A 24813-nucleotide genomic window follows, 5' to 3' on the forward strand; every position below is an offset into this window, starting at 1 on the left:
CAGAATTGTGACGCTTTTCGGTATTCATTCGTAAATAAGAATAAGAAGAAGGAGGAGAAGAATAAGAATTATCGTACTAACATTTTCAGTGTTATAAAACAGAGAAGACAATAATATTTGGTAGTTGAAGTTTATGGAAGTGAGTGTGAAAGTGCTGAACTTAGAATCTCGATTCTGTATTTCGTCGTTGCCGGGACAAAAACCTCATATGTGATCATATTTTTGGAGATATACTGAGCCGCAGCACATACATTAAGAAGAGTGAGAATGCCTTGACAATATTCACACAATATTGCACCTTAGATGACAAAACCTTACCGGCCAAAGTTCTAAGCTAAAATATTTTACATAGGAGGTTTTGTCCCGGCAGCGACGATTTGTTATTCGAATTCCGCTTTTACAGTTAGGGGTATGGTGGTCTATTCGATTTATATTCCCCTTGATTTTTTGGTAAAGTTCCGATCATTCTAAGTGGAGTTTCAATGGAATTGTGTGATATTATGTTCAGCATCTCGATTTTATTGTTAAAAGTGTGCAACGCGTCTTTAAATTACTTCTTCTGAGCTACTTCTTTTGCCTGCTGCCATTTCTTGATGGATACAGTACTTTTGTATCCATCCCTTGGCACAGGCCAGAGTAAATTGTAGCTTTCACCGAAGTCCCAGTCTCATCCATGGCTGTGACAATATGGAAGCTGCTGGGGTATGGGTGGTGCTGAGTATTGACATTCAGAGCACGACTAGTGCATCTGAGTGTTAGGAAAGGTGTTGCTCATAGGGTCAGTCGTGCTGCAATAGCACTTTCTGACCCAGGGAGGAAAGCAATGGCAAACTACCTCACTCCTCGTCTTGCCTAGTACGCCTCATTTTGGTGCTGCCATTGGTTTTTGCGGTTTCCTTATAACGGCATAACCTTTGGTGGTGCTATTTGAGGATCCAACCAGCCTCTGAGCTGATGACCTAACAGACAGAGCTACTTCTAATGATTACCGTATAATGTGAATTTATTATATGAAGTGATACATTTACTGAGGAAATAGTACTTCTATTTTGTGAAATGAAGTAATTTGCTTAATCTCCCAAGGTAAGCTACGTAGTACTGGTGCTGTATTGATAGGATATAGCTATGTATGTTTAGTCCTCAGCCCGAAGGCTGATTGGATCCTCAACAGCTCCGCCATCAGCTGTCATAGATGGCCTGGGCATCACTGAAGAGGCGTACTAGGGAAATGAGGAGTGAGGTAGTTTCCCGTTGCTTTCCTCACCGAGCCAGAAGTTGCTATTACATATCAGTCTGCCAAGCCCACTGAAATGCATGCACCAACCGACCCTATGAGCAATATTTTCACACCATTCATAGCAGGGACTGGCTGCAGAAGGAATGGCATTACTAGCATCACTCATACCTCAGTCACTTTCATTTTGTCAAAGCCAAGGATAAAGCTGAGACAGATCAATGAAAGTAACAAAATTGCTCTAGCCCATACCAGAAGACATAGTGCACTGTAAACACTACATCTTGCCAGCAAAGGCACAGGATATAGCTAGCAACAGTAAATAAAAGCCAAATTAGGATTACTGTGATGTTAGCAACTTCAGTATCAGTTTATCCAAACTTAGATTTGAATCTGGATCATATATATTTTTTTAATGAGTTATGATAATTTCCACCACAAGAAAGTTTTTGCATTACAATTTAATTTGTAATTGTTAGTAACAATTCCCATTATCATATAGAGCTAGGGATTTGGTGATTTGATGATTAACGTAACTTATAAATGTTAGAACTGACTTTATTTCTTTCATCTCCTGAACCTGAATGCTTTCGTGCACTTAGTATCGACTCTAGATAAGCCTCGAAATGTGTTCAATATACAGGATTATACTGTATGTAACTGCAGGTGGTTTATTATCCTGAAGTTCACAATCCGGTCATTACTACCGTTCAAGGTACCTATTGATGATGTATATGTTTCGTATTATCCGTTGACACTGGCTCTTCGGATTTCACGTTAGATTCGCTTTCGTCACTATCACCTGGAGATGACTTTTCCATTTCAAACACCCACTAACACCCTCAGTATCTCTATTCTCAGTCCAGTCACAATAGACTAATCCAAAGGAATTAACTAGAAACCGAAAAATCCCCTGCCCGTCCGGGAATGGTACCTCTATTGAGATCACCCGCTACAGTCACGTTCCATTCCGTATCGTTTCCCATATACGAGTAGCTTATTATTTTATCAAGTAACTCCGCATCAGTGTCAGCGTCACCCTTTCCACCCCAAGAACTTCAATTTACCTATTATCGCTAGAGATGAGCCTTACATATAAAATGTCACATTTCTCATCCTTAATTTTTCTGTACCTTAAAAATACTCTCCCTCCAACATTTCCTATCCTGTCTCTGCGATAAGCACTCCAGACCCGTGAGAAAATTTCCACATCGATAATATCACTCCTTGGTCATGCTTCAACTCCTGTTACAATATCTGGTAAATATATAACTATTAAATTACTTAATTTTATATATTTCTTTACAATACATGTACAGTTTATCACTAATATTTTTGTATCATCCTTACTGGATTTCTAGCTCCCTGTACTTCTATCGTCGCTCACTAGTGCAACCCGTTTCTCCGAATATACCTCCCTATAACATACCTAAACTCTTAACTTACACGTACCACTGTGGTTTAAGTTAAGACCATCTGAGTGCAGATCCCTGTATCCTACCCTCCCATTAGGATGTACAAATTTCACTCCCTATTTTCCACATACCAACTCCATAGTCGCATTTAAATCCCTGATCACCTTCAAGACAGTATCTATCCTAAACAGTATTCCATTGACAATAATCTCTGCTCCCGTAAAATCACGTCCTGCATTTATCAGATCCCATTCATTTCCGTGAGTGAATGACGAATGTCTCGATGTAAATCGTCATTTACGAAAATCATCACGAGTGATCATGAATCCTTCATGAATCATGTAGCGCTATGTCTCTATGCTATTTAAAGAAACGATTAGAGCTCTAGTCATTTTTTATCAATATATTTCTCGGTAAATCTCTACCTTTCATGAGACACTTTCCATCATTTATGTTTCAGTTCAGGCACATTCTTACTTAAGTGAGAAATGGCAATATTTTTCTTTATCGTTGTAATTGCATGATGGTTAATTTCTCGAAGTAGAGCATGTTAATGAAACATATCTCACATATTATGACTAAATTGTTTGATTATAACCTTCCTTGTGTTTCAGAAACTGAAGCGGTTAGATATATCGTATCTCCGGCACGTCAATCCGAACGTTTTATTGGGTCTGGTTCCCAATTTCACCGAACTTGTCAGCCTCAACTTGCGAATGACACTCACAGTTGACCAGGTAACATTTTATGTAAACATAAAGTTAGAATTAGATTTAGAAGATAATTATTATTTCAAGACTTTCTTTATTCGGTCTTTCAAATGATAATGATTTTCTTGCGAAGAAATAGCAATTAGTTGTAAATGGGTCGTAGTATCACTCTTCATGGATCTTCAATTACATGAAAATTCATTGAAAAACACAATAATATTTAGACAGTATGATGACATTCCTTCATTGGCATTGTTTCTGCGTTCAACAGAGGAAACCTGTTCAAAGTATCAATATTAATTCTATGCGTATTCTCGTAGCGAGATTATACTTACTACAGGAATTAGGAATCAACCATAGTGTAACTGACTATGAACGGTGACTTTGATTACTATCAAGCTGCAGTAAAAAGCTGAACTAAAAAGTTGTCTCTAGCATAACGCAAGACAACGATCCTTCACAGCATTTTAGTTCATTCAGTGATCAAAAGAACATTTGCATATTCTAGTTTAGTGCACAGTGTTTTGTAAATTAAAATTTGATATGCCAGAAGGATGAAATTTACTGTGTGTGTGGAATGTATATTACAAATAGTATACAATATCGTGCAGTTATCTCTGCCAGGGTTTCACAAAGATTTTGTCTCTGAGGCCCCCTGAGCACATCGCGTGCATTACCAAGGACCCCTTTGGTACAGAACATAATACTGAATTTAGTAAACAAAACAAAAGGAATTTTGTAATAATAACATTTTTGACTTTATTTGTATAATATTCAGGACTAATATTGACTTTCTTTGAAATTTTAATATCACTTCATTTACATTAATATATTTTATAAATGCACGAAAGTTATAAAACTATATGACACTTGGCTAATAATTACAACAGTCTGGATCTGGAAACTTACTTGAAAAATTCACTTGCTGCGGTTGTGGGATCAAAGGGACGGATGGTGCCGTTTTCTAAAGACCAATCGTTTTAAAGGCGTAGTCACACGAACCGAAGGTCATCCTCTACATTACCTCTGTTTCAGTACTTCGCTTCCATTTGTGTGAGAGTAGAATACGTACACTCAAACAGGTATGTTGTCATGAAAGGCATTAAACTCAGTATTTCCTTTCTGCAAATTGTGGGGTGTAGGGGATGCCATGGTTCCAAAAGTCGATCAAAGCCGTGGAGTTGTGATGCATTCATTGAACTTCTGGAGCTAAACATACCACTCCATCTTATTCTCCACCCACATAATACTTAATTTTTTCTCACTTTCTCTCTGCCAAGATAGGTGTACTTCGTCTAGTTGATCTTCGTAGGGGAGGGCAGTTCATATTCAGTTTCAAAGAACATATATCTAATCCACGAGAATTTCTCAACCAGAGCCGGAAAATATGGTCTTAGTGTGGATACTAGCAATTCCAAGTATCCCACAATTTCTTTTTTTTTCGCTGGTAACTTGTACTATCTATCGGCCAAGTGAAGAGTTACATATACTGTATGTAAGTCATATAACAGTGAAGACATAGTCCCTAAATATAGTATAATGGTCTATGAATTGCGTATGTACAATTACATTTCACTCTTCAAATACTTACAACTTGCATTATTATTGCGGACCCCTTGAATTATCGCCGTGGTCCCCCATGGTCGGCGGACCACAGTTTGGGAGTGACTGATCTATGCGAAGAAAACAGAAACGTAATGAATGTATGAATTGGTATTGTGGTATTTTGAACACAAAATTATCGTTAATTGTGATGGAGATCAATACAGTGTGTCTACCTCGGATACTCAGACATGCCTGAATACGACGAGGCAAAATCAGCACCAAATAATCCAACTGTTTATGGGGAAGGTTATCCCGCTCTTGTATAGGAGCTTCAGTCAGTCTCTGAATGTTAGCAGGATGATTAGAATTGTGAGAAATGACTCTCTCCAGTTCATGTCATGCACGTTCAACACAGATCACGTACGCAGAACATGCCAGCCAAACCATTCGCTATACATGTGTCCCATGGAACTGGTTCACCATTCTGACTCGATGAGTACGAGCTTCATTATCAACTAGTGTAAAGCCCTCACCCACAATGACAGAAAATCCTGTAACTGCAGGTTGGAGGGTGTTGTCTCTGTAGACCAGATCAGTCATGTTACCCTGGATAGGAATTAGAGTCATACGTCGAGCAAATGTTATTCCACCCCAAAACATGATGGAAAATCCTTGCTGCTGATGGCGGTCCAAGGATGGCGGGTTCCTTCTGTATTTCTACGGTCCATCTTTAGATTCCGAAGCTCCTGGCGTACAGGTGCAAGTTTATTGTGACCTTATCAGCAAAGAGCGTACGCTCCCACTGTCCCTGATGTCATGGGACCACATCACAGGAGATGCCTTACGGTTTAGTTCAAGATAAGCTTTCAGCCCAGCCTTCGCTGATATCAATCCTCAGACGTGCAGCCGATTTCACATAGCTTGGTGGAATTTTGTGACAGTAGTACTGGCCTACAACGTGCTGAAAGCAACGTATACAGATTCTCCCTGCTAGTTGTTTCGCCTGACCGTCCAATCCTTTAACGATCAACAACCGTTGGTGCCTCTCTCAACTTTTTTCAAAGTCTGGAGACATCATTCCGACTCATCCCAAAAACAGCGGTCGTATTCAGTTATCGCCATTCTTCTCGTAGCTATATCACAATTCGAATACAGTCAGCAGCAAAGATCGGTACTCTTGACACGTTAACCTCAGTCCTACACGCTCTGATTATATACCACTGAACTTACAACTAATGATGTTAAACTGACTGAAACAATAGATACCTTCTGTCGGGAAAATATCGAACTTGATCTGTGTTTGGCATCTTTTTTTCTCATATATTGGCTACAGTGCATACTCCAAACAAAAATACGCTAATCTACATGGGTGTGTCGTCAAAATGAATTGGAGCCCAGATGAAATAATAATTAGAATTGAAATGTTTATTTCATCTGGGCCCCATTTCATCTTGACGAAACACACATGTAGAGGAGCGTGTTTTAAATATTTTTTAATCACTGGTGACGTAGTGTCCGAAAACCGGTTATGAACTAAACACTTGTGTGCTAGTACAACTGTTTGATTTTGATAACAATAATAATACAACCATCAGCAGTGTTTTATCATAATGGTAAATGGTAAATGTAACTCAAAAAATATCACATGAAATCTGACGCCGGTACAGAAATTCCGAAATTAGATCTGGGTTTCGGAGGGAATTTTCTTACAGAAATAGTATGTTTTATTCTTGTAACGGAACTTTTTGTGGACTCATAAAGCAGAAGACGAAGTCAAATGAACAATAAATAGAAAGTTAAAGCCTAAACGGTCCAGAGAACTCGACGGTGTTCCACCGTACATAATCAAGAGTACATAAAGTACTGCCTACCCACTTAACTTTCATTTTCAATCTTTCGTTAAAGACGTTTTTATTCCAACAAGAATGGAGAATTTCCAGTATAAGTCCTCTTTTGAAGGGAGGTTACTCTGTAATGATACCTAATTATCTACTAGCTTCGGCAGTACATGCCGGAGCCAAGGTTTATTACTACTTATACTGCAGAATTTCCGCAATTCAGCATGGCATTACACGCGGCGGGCCTACTTTGACAAATTAACTGAGTATTACTTACAATTTATACAATACCCTACAGTAGAACCTAATAAACGAATTGATGTAATATATATACTGTGGGTTCAGCTGCCCCTTGCAATATAGTTTTATGCAACCCGAAATATCAATTCCGTCCTTAAAACAACTGACATGCCGGTATGCTCAGACAACTCCGCCTCACCAGGAGAGGACACCGTAATATTATACTCGTACTAAACACTGGAAGGCATGCGTAGAATAATTGGTATAGGTGCCGCGGAAAGGGCTTACGGGTGTGGTGGGAAGTTCCAGTCGGGGGTGAAGATTTCAGAGTTTAAAAATATTTCTTTAGTACGTAACGCACGCAATGTAAGTCCATCACCCGCTTTCATGCAAATTGTGAGTGAATGAACGTGATTGTAGCCCTAAGAAGGGCCGATCAGTTAGCAGGCCGGACACATACGGACCATAAATAATAGGAACACAGCTGCCCTGACAATGTTTCATAGCAGCAAATGCTCGATGCGATGACCAATTTGATTTATGCACATTCGGGCCCGGTGTCCAGTAGATCGTCTTGCACGCTGAAGAATTTCAGTTGTAATTGCTCGGCAGGCGTCGTGATGAGTTACCGCAGCTGATCGGGGTTTTCCGGCGCTTGAGTGTAAATGACGTTCTTCAAATTCGCCCACAAGAATAAGTCTAACGGCGTTAAATCCGGTGATCTAACTGCCCAAGAAACAGGACCTCTTCTTCGTAACCATTTTCCAGGCAGTTCCTCGTTCAGATGGTTACAACGGGTAAAATCGGATGTGGCAGATGTGGTAGAGCTCCAACCTGTTACAACGACATCGTCAAACGATCGTGCAAGGCCACATCCGCCAGCAGCAGTGGGAGTTCCTGACGCACAAAGTGCAGGTAGCGTGGGCTCGTCCAGTGAACCTCAAAGAAACAAGGTCCAATCCGGCAAAAACCCAAAATTCCACACCACACATTCACTCCCCGTCGTACTTGACGGGCCGCCTGTCGCATCCAGTGAGGATTGTTCGGACTCCAATAGTGCATGTTGTGGTGGTTGACGTTCCCATTATTGTGGAAACGCGATTCGTACGAGAACAACATGTGCAATACGAATGCTGCATCATTTTCCAGCCTGCCTAATAGCCACTAACAGACCTCCATTCGAGCTTCGAAATCCCGCCCATAGAGCTCTTGGTGTAGCTTAAGATGGTATGGGTGAAATTTATGTTCATGCAGTATTTGCTAGACGGACGGCTGGCTGGTGTTCTCCCGTTGTGCAATCGCCCTTGTACTGATGTGTGGATTATTACGAGCTGCCTCCAGGACGGCCTCATCTGTTCCACCCCATGTAACGGGCCTATCGAGGTCTGGTGGCTGCTTGGAAATCACGCCTGTTGTCGTTAGCCGTCTCTCAACACGGCGGAAATTCGTAGCAGCCGCGTGTCGTCAGTCGGCGTACCGCTCCTGGTACAGACGTAGTGCCTCGCACGCGTTTTGTCTTTCTTCTCCCTAAATGAAGAGCGTGACAACTTATTCCTCTGTGGAAAACATGCCGAATAACAGGAGAGATTACAGTACATTCAGGCCCTAACCAGCGGAGTATGCGCAGGGCACAAGATGAACAACAGCGTCATTCTACTGTTTGAATGTGGCAAACGTGGGCCTGTGTTTTCGTATTCAAACATCAAACCGATGGAAAATATTAGAACGATGCAGGATGCGAACCGCCGATAGCACATTCCATCGATTGCTAGGCTAACGACTAACCACATCCGATAGGCTACACTGTTGGGAACATGCTGCTAGTGCGGCGAGAGTAGAGTACATACGCCATCCGGTTCGGTGTTCAAGACATGAATTACTCTACTGTTATCTAGCTTTATGCATTGATTCCCCTCTTCGTACCACCCAATCACGAAGCACGAAACATTATCATAGTTACATGGTGAAAGGACGTCGCTACATGACTTCAAGGCGCCATATTTTGCGAGCGGTCGATATGGCCTGTCTATAGGGTTCAGAATCGTGTGCAAAATGTGCTAGCTCGACGTTAGTACCATACAATTCGCCTGCTGGGGAAAAATGAAATGAAATGGCGTAGGGCCTATGGCTTTTAGTGCCGGGAGTGTCCGAGGACAAGTTCGGCTCGCCAGATGCAGGTCTTTGAATTTGATGTCCGAAGGCGACCGGCGCGTCGTGATGGGGATGAAATGATGATGAAGACGACACGTACACCCAGTCCCCGTGTCAGCGAAATGAACCAATTATGGTTAAAAATCCCGACCCCGCCGGGAATCGAACCCGGGACACTGGTGACCAAACGCCAGTACGATAACCATTTGGCCATGGAGCCGGACGCCTGCTGGGGAATAGCCACCTTATGACCATGTCGCACGTTATTTGGTTTCCATAAACCTGCATTGGAAGTGGCGGCTGAATCACACGGTACATAAAAAATTTTAAAGAGCTTTAATAGCCAATAACCAAAATGTACCAGTAGGATTTTTAAACCGTTACTTTATTTATTTTGTTGTTACTTTAAAAACAGGCAAAAATATGTTCGCTTCAGATGTCAAATTTCTAAAATTCCTTCTTTCTTAATCCGTTTATCTTCCACGGTTGGTCTTTCCCTCGGACTGAGCGAGGGATTCAACCTCTACCGCCTCAAGGGCAGTGTCCTGGAGCATGGGACTTGTGGGGCGGGGATACAACTGGGGAGGAGGATCATTATCTCGTCCAGGCGGCCTCACCTGCTATGCTGAACAGGGGCCTGGAGTGGGGGATGGGAGGATTAGAAGGGATAATCAAGGAAGAGGGAAGGAGGCGGTCATGTTCTTGAGTTACGTACCATCCCAGCATTTTCGTGGAGGGGAAGTGGGAAATTACGGAAAACCACTTCGAGGATGGCTGAGGAGGGAATTCAACCCCTCTCAACTTAGTAGACCTCCCGAGCCTGAGTGGACCCCGTTCCACGCCTCGTACCACTTTACAAATTTCTTGGCAGAGCCGGGAATTGAACCAGGGCCTCTTGTGGTGGCAGCTAATCACACTAACCACTTCACCATTGAGTCGGATAATTTCTAAATGTTTCGGCAGTTTTTCCATTTTACCATAAAGATCTTCTCTTTCTCGCCATCTTCACTTTCTGATACTCATGAAAATTTGTCTAAAATATTTGCAACTGCAGATGCTTTCTTTTAACTGACGATGTAAAGTTATACAAAACAATAAATTGGCGAAGTGATTAGGATGACTTGCAACATGATGTTAATCAAATTGTATCATCCTGTGAGATTAATAATTTTGTTCCTGAATATTAATAATTTTACAATTATGGTATTTACTAGGAGGAAGAGCCAACGGCCGTAGCCGTGTTGAAATACCGGATCCCTTGAGATCTCCGAAGTTAAGCAACATTGGGCGTGGTCAGGATTTGGATGGGATGCCACGGGCTGTTGGTGGGGGTAAGGGAATGGAGGAGCGGAAAGGAACTGGCCACCCTACCGCACGTAAACTCCGGCTCAGGAACACCTCTGCGGAGGTATGGAACTGCCTTCTGGCAGATTAACCCTTACCTAATAGGAGGAAGAAAATTACATATCCCAAATATGATGTAGAGGAAGGAGATCTTGAAATTGCATCAACAGTTACGTATTTAGGAGTTGTGTGTGTTAGTAAATTAGCATTTAATTAACATATAATGAAAATAGCTAATAAGTAGACAACATTCTTGGTTTCGAAATAAGAATCTCGAAGTTACTTTTTAACCAGATGTGATAGGTTGTGCAGTAATTTAGTGAGAAACAAATTGGAATATTAAAACATAATTTGAGATCCACTCTTTAAGCATAAAATTCATTTGATTGAAATTGCACAAAGTAAGATGTTAAGGTATTTTTATCATAAGAAAATACATTCTCTCTTTATACTTCTTCGACTCAATTATTACGGAATATTCATAACTTTTTTCGTTCAAGAATAGAAGAACAGAAGGCATGTGAATTCAATGCTCAAGAAAAATTCCTACGGCAAAAATTGATTGCTCAGGATTGCTCGGACTCATCACTTTTCTTGTCCCAAGTGTAGCTCACGCCGGCAAACATTATTTTACGCCCGTAACACCAGAGCTGTCCATCACACGAATTCCCCAATTATAATCATTTGTTCATTTTACAGTTCTACCAGCGCTAACATAAATTCTTCCTTCAGCCTTGACACATTCAACAGAGATCTTAAGACGTATGTTTGTAAATTATAAGAAAAAGGCTCCATCCTGATGGATATTTAAAACTCACTATGTTCTCTTAATTCCTTTTCTTCCTTATCTCTTGTTATCTTTCTTTAACTTTAGTTTTAGCTCATTTACTTAAGTTAATATTTAATGTCTTTTTAAAATTTGTGATTTCTGTATTTAAAAATTATTTTGCCATTTTGTGCCAGGAAGATGCTTTGGTGGAGACCTATGCCTGTGTACTTTTATATTCAGTAAATAAATAAATAACTAAATAAATAAATAAATAAATAAATAAATAAATAAATAAATAAATAAATAAATAAATAAATAAATTAAATAAATAAATAAATAAATAAATAAGTAAATAACTGTGTCATTATCGAACCATGCTGTATTCACCCGGAAAAATACGCAGTGATGCAAAACTTGCATGGATCATTTGGGTCACAATACGACATGTTAATGGGAATAATCAGTATTGGTAACAAAAATAGTTACGACCATATATGGGTTAAAACTTTCTCTCCCTATAACCCTGTAGTGCCCCGCGTTACATATGTGTAACGTTGGGAATTTAGTTTTTTCCTGTCGCTATGAAACATCTCTGCCGCTAATGCCCATTGTAAGAGATCAGTAACAATAGATACCATGAAGTTTTCAATTATGCGTAAAATTTTTATAGAATAATCATATAAATATCATTCTGAATGAAGATAATTGTTTTCCTATGGAGACCTATCCTGGGAAATATTGACACTGCGAACCACACGAAACGTCACCTTCGACCGAGGATGTAAACACGCGATCTAAACCCCAGAGTTCGTTAAGTGCGGTACACAGCCTTGCTTTGCTTGCTGAAATATTTACGTGACTTCTAAAGGAACCTGAACAAAGGCTGGCAAGTCGTTATGGATTTTCCATGCTTACGGAACAAGCGGATTGCTTGTAACCACTCACTTTTGTCAACGACTTTAAAATACGTGTACATGGCATATGTCACGCAAACCTTCAGGTAAGTGAATTAATCGAAGTAGCATTTATGTGAATCCACAGGTAATAATACAAATATAATGACAAGCATTTGAACATATTGTTACGAATAAAACTCCGTCTGTTTGATTGCTCTAATTTATTTCAGGATGACCTAATAAATGCACACACACATATTTAAACACAATTCTTACCACTTATGAATGGCCACACACTACTCACCAGTCTATTTACAAATCTCTCTTCTGTACACACACCCGGGAGTCCCGGCCGTCTATAATCCGTACTTTCACATTCCCCCAAGTCCAGTCACCTCGAACAGCCACTGTGCGTAGAGAGCTGGATTTGAACACAGTGCCCCTGGCTATACAACACTCGACGACTGTTCATCGATTCGAATCGCATGAAGTGAACAACAATTAGCAACAGCACAACAGTATCCAACAGCAGGACGATACTCACAACAGCGAATATTATCACGTGTCCAATTATCCTCACACTCACGATAACTGCTTCAATCGCCGATGCACGGCGGTCCTCAATCCACAGAAGTACACACACACAGTACTCTTAAGGCAGTATACAGTCGTTCGTTCTGTCGCCTCCAGTCACTCACTCATTGGTCTCTCCGACACTACAACAACAGCTCCTGGTTCAGACCTCGGTGGGACACTAGCGACAGCCAACACCTCTGTCGCCCTCAGCCCAGCCACCGAACCCCAACTCACTGGGTGTCACACTGGCTCCACCTCGGAGCCCAACTGTCGCTCACTCTAAGACTGACTCCCACACGGAGTCCAACTCTGCCTGACTCTCCGGGGCTCGTCTCCCTTTCGATTGGTCGTGTAATTTGATCGAAAAATTTCACGATGTCACTGGAGGCAGAACATTCCCACTGAATCTCAAAGAAACTCACAGGTAATCCGGCCGGCGAGAACAGTACACGGGAAGGCCGGCCCCACCACACAGGCCGGCTGGGAGATTCCAGGTCGTCTGAGTCACCAGCCCCTTCCTGGAAATATCTAAAGGAGCTACCACGGGGCTGACACGTAACAATATTTTTAATATTAAGAAACTCATACAATGTAAGTGTTGATTGAGGTAGTACAGTGGTGTATCAACATATTCCCGATATACGTGGCCATAGTAAACATTGACCCTAGTGCCAGGAATTACTTCTATTGAGTGCCACAGCGTGTATTTATTAAGAACAAAATGTAGCGAATGGATAAAGCCAGTTTACAATCTTTCCTGTTTAAAATGCAAACCAATGTTAGAAACCTCGTCATATTTGTAACACGCCATTATAAATTTGGTCAAGAAAATCTTATCTAATAAGTGCTGATAATCAGCATAACCAGGCACAGAAAATTTACTGGAACCGCCACCTAAGTACCGGTACCGGTATACAACATATTAAATATACAAAAAGGATGTGAATACAAGTGAAAAATATCAGGCAATAACGTTTTGTTGAGAAAGGTATTATGAAGTTAGTATAGTGGAAAGTATTTCAACTGACTGATGGTCATTTTCCCTAAAACTGGACTTAAACAGAAATTCTCTCCGTTGAAACGTAAAATGGAACTCCCAATGCCTATTAATATAGTATCAGCACACCTTGCTCAGGAATACCATGCGGTAAGATGTAGCTCACGCCGGCAAACATTATTTTACGCCCGTAACACCATAGCTGTCCATCACATGAATTCCCCAATTGTAATCATTTGTTCATTTTACAGTTCTACCAGCGCTAACATAAATTCTTCCTTCAGCCTTGACACATTCAACAGAGATCGTAAGACGTATGTTTGTAAATTATAAGAAAAAGGCTCCAACCTGATGGATATTTAAAACTCACTATGTTCTCTTAATTCCTTTTCTTCCTTATCTCTTCTTATCTTTCTTTAACTTTAGTTTTAGCTCATTTACTTAAGTTAATATTTAATGTCTTTTTAAAATTTGTGATTTCTGTATTTAAAAATTATTTTGCCATTTTGTGCCAGGAAGATGCTTTGGTGGAGACCTATGCCTGTGTACTTTTATATTCAGTAAATAAATAAATAAATAAATAAATAAATAAATAAATAAATAAATAAATAAATAAATAAATAAATAAATAAATAAATAAATGTCCGCCTCTGTGGTGTAGTTTACTGGACTTATGTGCCTGCTTAAGATTAGCACTTGCGAATACAATATTCAAAATTAAGGCTGATCACCGTTACATATGGGAAGGTAGGGGCACCAAATCAATAGAAGACTATATCATAACCGACCTTGAATTCAGAAAATCTGTTGGGGTACTTCGGATATACCGGTGATTTTATGATTATACTTAGAACTACGTGATCCCTAGTGAACTAAATGTAGTACCTAGGGTTAGGGTAGAGCAAGTGAAATCTGTCTGTATACGACTAAGAATAGAAAACCTCCAAGACGAGGAAATTAGACAGAAGTACATGGATATGATTAGTGAAAAGTTCCAAACAGTGGAGATTAAGCAGGTTCTGGGTATAGAGAGAGAATGGGTGACATACAGGGAAGTTGTGTTATAAAAAGCAAGGGAATGGCAAGGAACAACTGTGTGTAAAGAAGGGAAAAAGCGAGCATCTTAATGGAATGATGAAGTGAGAGCAGCTTGTAAACGTAAAAGGAAAGCGTATCAGAAGTGGCTGCAAACAAGGACTGATGCAGATAGGGAATTGTACGTAGATGAAAGAAACGAACGAAGCAAATAATTGTTGAATCCAAAAGGAAGCCGTGGGAAGATTTCGGAAGTAACGTGGAAAGGTTAGGTCAAATTGTAGGGAAATCTTTCCGAACAGTAATAAAGAATCTTAGAAACGAAAGGGAAAAGGAAATGAGTAGTGTATTGGGTAAATCTGGTGAAATCATAATAGATCCCAGGTAATCACTGCACAGGTGGAAGGATTATTCTTAAAATATTCTCAACACCAAAGAAAATATTTCTGGTGACGTCGTGCACCAAAGAGTACTTGTGGAGGAGGGCAATGATGACAGTAAAATTATGCTGGAGGAAGTGGAAGGGATTGTAAATAAGATATATTGTCATAAATCACCAGGAAAAGATGAAATTAGACCTGAAATTCTGAAATATAGTGGGAAGGAAAGGACTAAATGATTTCGTATAGTAGTAAGATATACTCTGTTTGGACGAAAGCAGTAAGTGCACCTATCTATAAAGAATAGTACAAGTAGGATTGAAACAATTATCGAGACATTTCATTGATCAGTATACAAGGCAAAGTTGTCACTGGCAATTTTGAACGGAAGGTGCGATCAGTGGTTGAAAGTTGAATGAAAACCAGTGTGTTTACAGACCACAGTGGGGCTGTCAGGATCAGACTCTAAGCGCCAGGTAATTGAAGAATTCTACTAAAGGAATAGGCAGTTACGTTTATGTTTCATTGGTGTAGACAAGGCATATGACGGAGTACCTAAGGAAAATGTTTTTCATTGTATTCGGGGAGTATGAGGTTAAGTGTACATTATTAAAAGTAATCAAAGGCATTTACACTCATGTTCATAAAAACCAGAACACCTTGAAAGACCAGAGATAGGAAGTTCATATTCACAGGATATGTGCAATAGTATGTTTTGAAGAAATGATTAGCATTTGAACCATGTCGGCCCTCAGGTTCAAGGTCCACATTGATATATCGTCACACCCACCACCGACTGGTAAAATGTGCTTGAGGCTCTCGTTGTCGATTAAACCAAATGCAATTGATCAGTGTGGCTTGAGCAGACGTGAAGGATGCCTCGCAGATGCATGCGACATCCATACAGTAAAATGAATGAGTTTGAAAGAGGACCCATTTTTGGCATGAGAGAACGGGATGCATCCATCCGGGAAATTGCTGCTCGTGTGGGACGAAGTGTGTCGGCAGTGCAACGGGTGTGTACATAATTTTTTACAGAAGGGCGTAGAACACGACGACATAGGTCTGGTCGCACCACCAAGACCACCATCCGAGAAGATCAACACCTCATCCGAATGGCACTGCAGGGCAGATCTGCGTTCTATTTGTCTCTGGCTCAACAGTGGAACAGTGTAACGCATCGTACACTATCAGGAGAGACAGTCCGTCGCCATTTATTGCGGTCTGGGTTACCGGTGCGTCATCTACTTCTCTGCCTACCTTTGACTAATGTGTAAAATCATGATAGACGAATCCAGGTTCTGTTTGTTTGAAAATGATGGCCGCGTTCTAATTCACCGCAGACAGGAGGAGAGCCATCACTTCGAATGCATTCGCACAAGACGTACATTGCCAACTCAAGGCGTTTTGGTTTGGGGTGCTATTGGGTACAACCACAAATCACAATTGGTGCGTGTCCAGGGCACTGTGACCAGTCTGACCTACGTGAATGCAACATGGATGGCTATACCCCAGGACGCCATTCGCGCCTTATACTCGTCGATGACATCACGCACGGTACACTTTATCAGTTTTCAGGGAGGACCCGGTGCCTACTAGTTAACAGGACACATGCTGAACCTAGGTGACTGACATTCTAATCATTTCTGCAGAACACACTAATGAACATGTCCTTTGATTATGAACATACTATCTGTAGTCTTTCAAGTTGTTCTGTTTTTTATGAACATGAGTGTATACACTGGTAAATGTTTGAAGTGTGTTGTGGTGCAGGGTGCAGATTACACGCATACCTCTCACAGACAATTATTTTAAAATTAACATTGTTTTAACTCATTACTGATGTAAAAATATTAATGAATGTTGTGGGTCAGTGGTATTGTGTCAGCCTACAGACACCAAGATCGCGGGCTCAAACCCCGCAGTGGCAGTTGGATTTTTAAGGGACGGACAAGAGTCCATTAGGCTCTTCATATCGTACGATGTCGTTATGTAGAAAATCTCTGGTGACACATTTTGTGTTTAATCGAGAAAAATAAATCAGCCATAAATTACCCAACAGAAGTTCGTCTCTCAGCCGTCCAATAGAGTTATATGGAACTTCAAAATTATCACACAGGCAGCCTAGTTGGCTTAAAATGAAAATATATGCACATGATGAATGAGGCCATACAATCATCATTATTTATTTTTAATACAATTTGATACATTTCTATTTTTCTCCAACAGTAAATAAAACGATTAGGGAGAAAGTCTTCTTCTCTTTCTTCTACCACTCCTCCCACACCTGTGGGGTCGCGGGTGCGAACTGTGTCGCACATGTGGATTTGTCCTTGTTTTACGGCTGATGCCCTTCCTGACGCCTACTCTATATGGAGAGATGCAATCACTATTCCGTGTTTATGTGGTGGTTGGTAGTGTAGAGTGTTGTCTGAATATGAAGAGGATAGCGTTGGGACAAACACAAACAACCAGTCTTCTTGCCAGAAGAATTAATCGCACGCGATTAAAATCCCCTACCAGCCGGGAAGCGAACCCAGGACTCTCTGAAGCGAAGGTGTCAACGCTGGCAATTCAGCCAATGAGTCAGACTGAAGAGGGAGTGAGTCTTTGAAGAAAATTGATTCCCACTGTTAAATTCCTTTGTCCATAATTTTGACATTGACACTAATATAGCATATATAGTACAAGCAAAAGTTGGCCCTTACTAACTTGTTATTTGAAAGAAGCATGAATTAAAGTTCTCAGGGCACTTCCTACGCAAAAATAGCTAGGGATTGGTACAGGAGGATAGGTTGTATCTACAATAAGTAAAGATGTACTTTGACCTCTTGGTTTATTCAATATTTTGGGAAGTTTGAAATTCATATCACTTTCCTACAGTGAACCACCATTTCTCGAATCGTCTTCCATGCAACTCGTACTCCAGGATCCTCTCGTCACCATGGAATTGGACTCGTGCTTCCAAGTCCACTCGCCACCATGGAATCGAGCCCGTACCTCGTAACTGAAGATCTCGAATTTCTCGGAGGCCTACGGCGATCTTGATGCGGGGTAATCACTCGTAGTTTAGCTTTATACGAGTGTCCACCGTCGTACAGTCCCCGGACACGTTCACAATCACTTGTCACCAAAATTTGCAAGGTACTGCCTTTAATTTTTTAATATCGGCAGACAACAAGTTGTTTGGAATATGCCAATAAACTTCACTTGACACTTGTAGATAGAAATTAAAGAATGTCACTTCAAAATGTTAAAGCTTAAAATGCGGATAACATTGATTTAAGAAACGAAAATGTTACCACAAAAATAAAATAATGGTGGAACAGAGTTTATGGTTATTTACCACTGAAAAACGATGGAACTAAGCACGGTTCACTTGCTACATGTTACTTGCCACAACGTAAATATAATACTGACGCACTTGACACAGAAAAAAAGCTATTAAAGAGTTTATCTGGACGGCACTGCTAATTGTGATGAAATAAATAATAACTAGTCAGACACTATTAGCAAATTGAGTCTCATAAACTAACGAAGTCATGAAGCATATTTAGAAGCAATTGTGTACAATTATGTACGGAAATGAGTTCGAATCCAGTTAAGTTAAACACCGTAATAGATTATCAGTTTAAGTCATTCATATTTAATAGTACTGTTGGTACATTCTATCGTACTCAACGTTTATCACTAGTTACGGATGACTTAATTGTTGAATGGCAAGAAATATGCAAACACTTGTGTTACAACGATGAGATATCTCAAACACTTTTAAATATCCCAGTTACTGAAATATAACGTTCTAACATTTGCACAGCACCGAAATAAATTAAACACTTCACATGGTTTTTGATCGAAAAAGCGTTAAGTTCCACAGTTCGAGAATTACACTAAGTTCAATTCACCTGCGTGAGAATGTACAAGTCGCGTTTTACAATCACCACGTCGTCACTTGACTTCAATTTCCGATGGACAGAATAACACAGGGTAGAATGCCTGTCTATCACTGAGTAGCTCCGTCGTTTATACTGTGAAGGCCTAAACGTCATATGATAACGTGATTTTTTCAAAGTGGATTTACTCGAAAATCCCGATGGATTTTCTTGAGATTTGACAACAGAGACGTTCTTGTGTTTGGCTACAGAATGGCGTATCTCCCAAGAAGATATGACTATTACTTTTTTTTGTAAATTTCTGATTCGAAAATTCCCGAATGCATCACTTATAATATATTCCAGATTAATCCAGTTCTCGCCACGAGGTAGGTTGACGAGTTAAGCGGGCTAGTCTGCCTTGTTCCTACATCTGTGTCACGCACAGCTGTTCGCTCGCTCGCTGCCTCGTTCTGGTAGATTTAAACCCAGCGAGCTTGGAGATCTTGGCACGCGTGATAATTGGATGCCGTTATGCATCAGTAGACTAAGCGCCATTTGGCGAAAATTGAGATTTTAGCACCATCTTGTAGAGGAAGGCTTGAACTATTTACAAAAAATTCCCCACTGCATTACAAGAGGCCGTTAGCTGTTAGTAAACAGAAAATCTAAGCGACAAAGCGGGAATCAGTAAACATGTAAATTGCATCAGTAGACTATGCGACGTTCCAGTTTGCATCATTAGACCAAGCGCCACATTCCTCACATTGCGCGCGGATGACAGCGAGGGAGCTCGCGTTTTCGATAGTGCTGACATTTTTACGTGGTGATACATTGAGTGGTTTATCAAGTGACGAAGTTCAGCGATGTATCAAGTACTCCCAAAAGTAAGGAGAAGGACAATGCTACTAATGCAGCTTGCTAAGAAGGTTGCGTCTGAGAATCATTCTCTAGAATGTGATGGTGAATCTCAGGAGATAAATATAAATAAGTCAAGACAGGGACGACCACGGGAAAGTAGAGTTCCCTTTCACCAGATATTAATACCTTTGTGGCCAAAAGGAAAACCTATCTCTGAAGCCAAACTAAGAAACTTTGGTTCGCTGTTGCTCCTAATACTTGCAGATGCCAAACAATTTTACCAGAATCTTCAAGCAGATTCTGACATCGTGGATGACGTAGATGGATTTAATGGAGATCCTGATTTCGAGATTGAATGAACTGAGAGCAACAATCTTATTACCTGTCCAGTGATTTGTGTGTATTTATGGGAGAAAATATCTTTAATCACATTTTCTGTCTCAAGCACAACAAAACTTACCCATAGGCTTAAAAATATCACGTCAATACTGTACTCTCAGAATATCGTGAAGGGAAATCCATTCAAAAATTGTATAGACTACAATGGCTCATGTCTTACCATTTGTATTTGACTCAGATAAGTTGAAATTCCTCAAATCAGTAAGTCGTTATAGCAAAGACTTTAGAGAATAACTTCCTTTCTAGAATTTCTCCAGCCGGGCTGAGTGGCTCAGATGGTTGAGGCGCTGGCTTTCTGACCCCAACTTGGCAGGTTCGCTCCTGGCGCAGTCCGGTGGTATTTGAAGGTGCTCAAATACGTCAGCCTCGTGTCGGTAGATTTACTGGCACGTAAAAGAACTCCTGCGGGACTAAATTCCGGCACTTCGGCGTCTCCGAAAACCGTAAAAGTAGTTAGTGGGTCGTAAAGCAAATAACATTATTAGAATTTCTCCATCTAAAACTTGAATAATGTACCGGAGTTGTGGCGCGGCTCGTGGTGAATCAAGCACTTAGCGGGCCTTTTCAGACAGTAGGAGATTCGGTTTTTAATCATGGCTGCCGCCACATTATATTTTTTGAAGTTTTACTCAGTAGATACTCAAAAGTTGGGGGTGATTGGTGTAGCATCGTGATACATTATTCGCACTTGAGAAAAACCTTAAATTGCATCAGTAGACTAAGCGCCATTTCTTCAAGAAAATCTATGTAATGCGAGTATAAAGATGTTGAAATTTGGTGAGAAGGTACAATCTATTATCCTACAACACCAGTAATACCATATTTAGCAAAATTATGTTCGCTCGAATTTACACATAGAACCAAATTTAAACGCGATTGTCTCGCAACCAACTTTTGGCGCTTGGTCTAGTGATGCATAACGGCATCCAATTATGCGACATTGCTGTTAATAAATACGGCATGTACTGTGCGTTCCTGGTACAATATATGTATATATAAATGTATATTAACACACCCAAAGACAACTGTTTTACGATATAAAAAATGGGGTAATAACAATGTCTGATAACGACCCAACTGGGCGAATGCAATTAAACTTTCCCTACTTAACCCACCCTAGACAGGTAAATGTTTACAGTAAGTGACCAAACTGTGGAGGAATAATGCCCAGATTATTATGGGCTACAAGATGCGCATGGTTTCTTGCTCCTTTTAGTGTCATGATTGACCACCAGGTGACATAGTTTCGTGGACCAGTACGCACTGCAGTCGTCGAAGAGTCAACATGTACCTGGACAAGAAGAGGAGGGCTTTATAGTTGAAGCACTTTTATATAAATAACAGCAACCCTGAAGCTGGAATTTGGGAATACTTCCTCATGAAAAGAGTGAGGGACCCTTTACCCATACCTGCTTTAAGGAATATGATAAAGATCGAAGGAAGTGGAGTGATTAGTGTCGCTCCGGGAGAATATAAGCGACAGCTTGCACCAAATTACTGCTGAAGAAATCGCTTTTGCTGAGACAGACAATGCTGCACGCAATCCAAGATAGTGAAGCACTGCACTAGCTGATTCACAGCAACTGAATTTTCCAAAGTCCGCTGTTCTGAAGATGCTTCAGACTATTTTCAAGTGGTATCCGTAAAAAATTCATAGCACAGCAGCTGACATCAATGGACATGTTGACTTCGTTCTTCTTTTCTTCGCGATGGTTGAAGTTAAATAAACCTGGCCGTGGACTATCAGTAGTAGTGTAGTAGGGCAATGGGAATTCACGAATTTTGCGTACGAGAGCAAGTTTAACATCACAGCCGCCATCTTGGAGTGTCCTAACCTCACAGGACACAGTTTTACGGCCGGATACCTTTCCAAACCTCACGGAGCAGAGTTTTACGGCCAGATGCCCTTCCCGACACCATCCTGGAGGGACCTAAACTCACAGGGCCTAGTTTTACGTTCAGATGCCCTTCCCGACGCATCGTCGCTGGGCCAAACCACACAAGGCGTAGATTACGGCCAGATGCCTTTCCTATCCTGACAAGTCCTAGTTTTACGGCCAGATGCCATTTCCGGCGCCATCTTCGTGGGCCCTAACCTTAGAAGGCCAATTTGCACGGCCAGATGCCTTTCCAAGCCTCACGGGGCAGAGTTTTACGGCCAGATGCCTTTCCCGCCACCATCTTGGAGGGGCCTTACCTTGCAGGACCTAGTTTTACGGCCAGATGCCCTAACCTCCAAACCGTCGCCAACTTGAAGGGGCCTAAACTTACAGGGCCTACTTTTACGGCCAGATGCCCTTCCCGGCGCCTTCTCGGAGGGGCCTAACCACACAGTCGCCATCTTGTGGCCGAGTTTTACGGTCAGATGCACTTTATTCATCACAGGTGCCATTTTGGAGGGCCTAACTACACAGTCCCATCTTGGCCAAGTTTTACGGTCAGATGCCCCTCCCGCCGCCATTTTGGAGGAGCGTAACCACACAGTCGCAATCTGTGGGCCCAGTTTTACGGTCAGATGTACTCTCTACTCACAGCCGCCATTTCAAAGGGACCTAACTACACAGTAGCCATATTGGGGCCCAGTTTTACGGTCAGAAGCCCCTCCCGTAACCATTTGGGAGAGGCCTGACTACACAGTCGCCATCTTGGGCGCAGTTTCAAGGTCAGATGCCCTTCCCATCGCCATTTGTGGAGTGCTAAACCATACAGGCGCCATGTTGTAGCCAGTTTTATGGTCAGATGCCCTTCCCTCTTCACGGACGCCATTTAGGACGGGACTAACTGCACAGTCACCATCGTGGGCACAGTTTTATGGTCAGATGCCCCTTCACTCCTCACAGAAGCCATTTTGATAGGGCCTAACCACACAGTCGCCATCTTGTGCTAAGTTGTATGGTTAGATTTCCTTCGCTCATCTTGGACGCCATTTTGGACGGGCCTGTCCTTACAGTTGCCACCTTGGACCCTGTTTTACGGTCAGATGCTCTTGCCTCATCTGGCCCAGTTTTACCGTGAGATGCCTTTCCCTCCTCCTCATCTGGCCCAATTTTTACGGTCAGATGCCCTTCCCTCCTCCTTATCTGGCGCTATTTTATGGTCAGATACCCATCCCTCCTCCTCATCTGGTGTAGTTTTACGAGCAGATGCTCTTCCCTTCTCCTCCACCGCATCTGGCCTGGTTTTACAGTTGGAGAGGGTAAAACACTTCCCTTGCCGAATAGCATTGAGATGTCTGCACGTGCTTTATATCTCAATCCGACGGACAAAAAATAACTATGAACATCGTTATATGCCCTCACTGCGGAGATTTTTACAGTCAGATGCCCTTCCTTCCTCCTTGTTTGGCGTTGTATTACGGTCAGATGCGCTTCTCTTCTTCTCCTTCTTATCTGGTCTAGTTATGCGGTTAGATCTCCTTCCCTCCTCCTCATCTGGCCTAGTTTTACAGTGGGAGAGGGTAAAACTTGTCGAATAGCATTGAGAGGTCTGCTCAAGTCTTTACGTTGCCATCCGACGGACAAAAATTAACTATGAACAGCGGCGTTATATGCCCTCACTACGGAGCGGTTTGGAATTTTAATCAAGGCTTTTTTGGACATACACAATGTAGTATTTAGAAATTCCATACTACCGTATGCCCTTCCTGACTTCAATCTCATTAGGGAAGATAGGAATAAGATAAAATGAATGACATGTTGTATGACAGTAGGAAGGGAGAGGGTAAACGGCGCTGGACTTCCCGCCGCAAACTGTGCAGGTTCAATCCTGTCTCAGCTGTGTGGGTAGAGGTACAGGAGAAGACCTGAAATGCATTGTGCATTGTTCGCTAAGAGCCCCGGCCATAGATAAACGGAATTATAAATTTAATAATTAACATTACAATTGATACGCTAGCTGATATATGCTGACGTTGGGAATTTTGAACCCGGGCCCTGTAGTCGTGAATTAATTAACATGTATTCTGTTTAATAGTACAAACATGATGTCTGCGTGTAGGTGTTCTCATCTCTCTACAAAAGCAGCCGCTCGCAAGTTGTGAGCCCCCTAGCACTGATATGAAATAGCATCATTTTACCCCAGTGAAGAATTAGAGAGTTAACAATTATTGCACTTTTTAACGTAATTAAATGCGACTTAACTATATCGTGAGAAGAATAGTTTGAATAAGGTACAGTCCCAGCATTTGTCCTCCCACAGTTAACGTAATATAAACTTTGAAGAAAATAAATGGATTAATAGGTATTTTCTTTGATGATTTTAGTTAATACTTACGACAGGACCTGGCCAGGAATAGAACATAGCGACCAAAAAATTATTGTCATTATTGAATAAACGGAAATCATAATTTTACTAATTAACACTACAACTGATGCGCTAAGTGATAGTATGTTGTTGGAAATTGAAACCGGGCTTGAGTAAACGGAGATATAATTTTAGTAACTGATGCGCTAACTGATAGTGTGCTGTTGGGAATTCGAACCCGGGCCTCTGGTCGTGAATTAATGATCATTTATTCTGTTTAAGAGTAGAAAGACATGATGACTGCGTGTA

At 41.2% G+C, this 24813-nt stretch overlaps 1 protein-coding gene across 3 annotated transcripts in view; it reads left to right on the forward strand.

The window, feature by feature from the left end:
- Positions 1-24813, forward strand: part of LOC136862901 (uncharacterized) — an 801576-nt gene that overhangs the window by 585021 nt on the left and 191742 nt on the right. For all 3 annotated transcript variants that reach the window (XM_067139181.2, XM_067139182.2, XM_067139183.2), the window contains exon 3: positions 3264-3386. In XM_067139181.2, the coding sequence (XP_066995282.1) occupies positions 3264-3386 (123 nt within the window). The remainder of the gene's footprint in view (positions 1-3263; positions 3387-24813) is intronic.

Source organism: Anabrus simplex, chromosome 2 (assembly GCF_040414725.1).
Source record: "Anabrus simplex isolate iqAnaSimp1 chromosome 2, ASM4041472v1, whole genome shotgun sequence".
NCBI classification, from domain to species: Eukaryota; Metazoa; Arthropoda; class Insecta; order Orthoptera; family Tettigoniidae; genus Anabrus; species Anabrus simplex.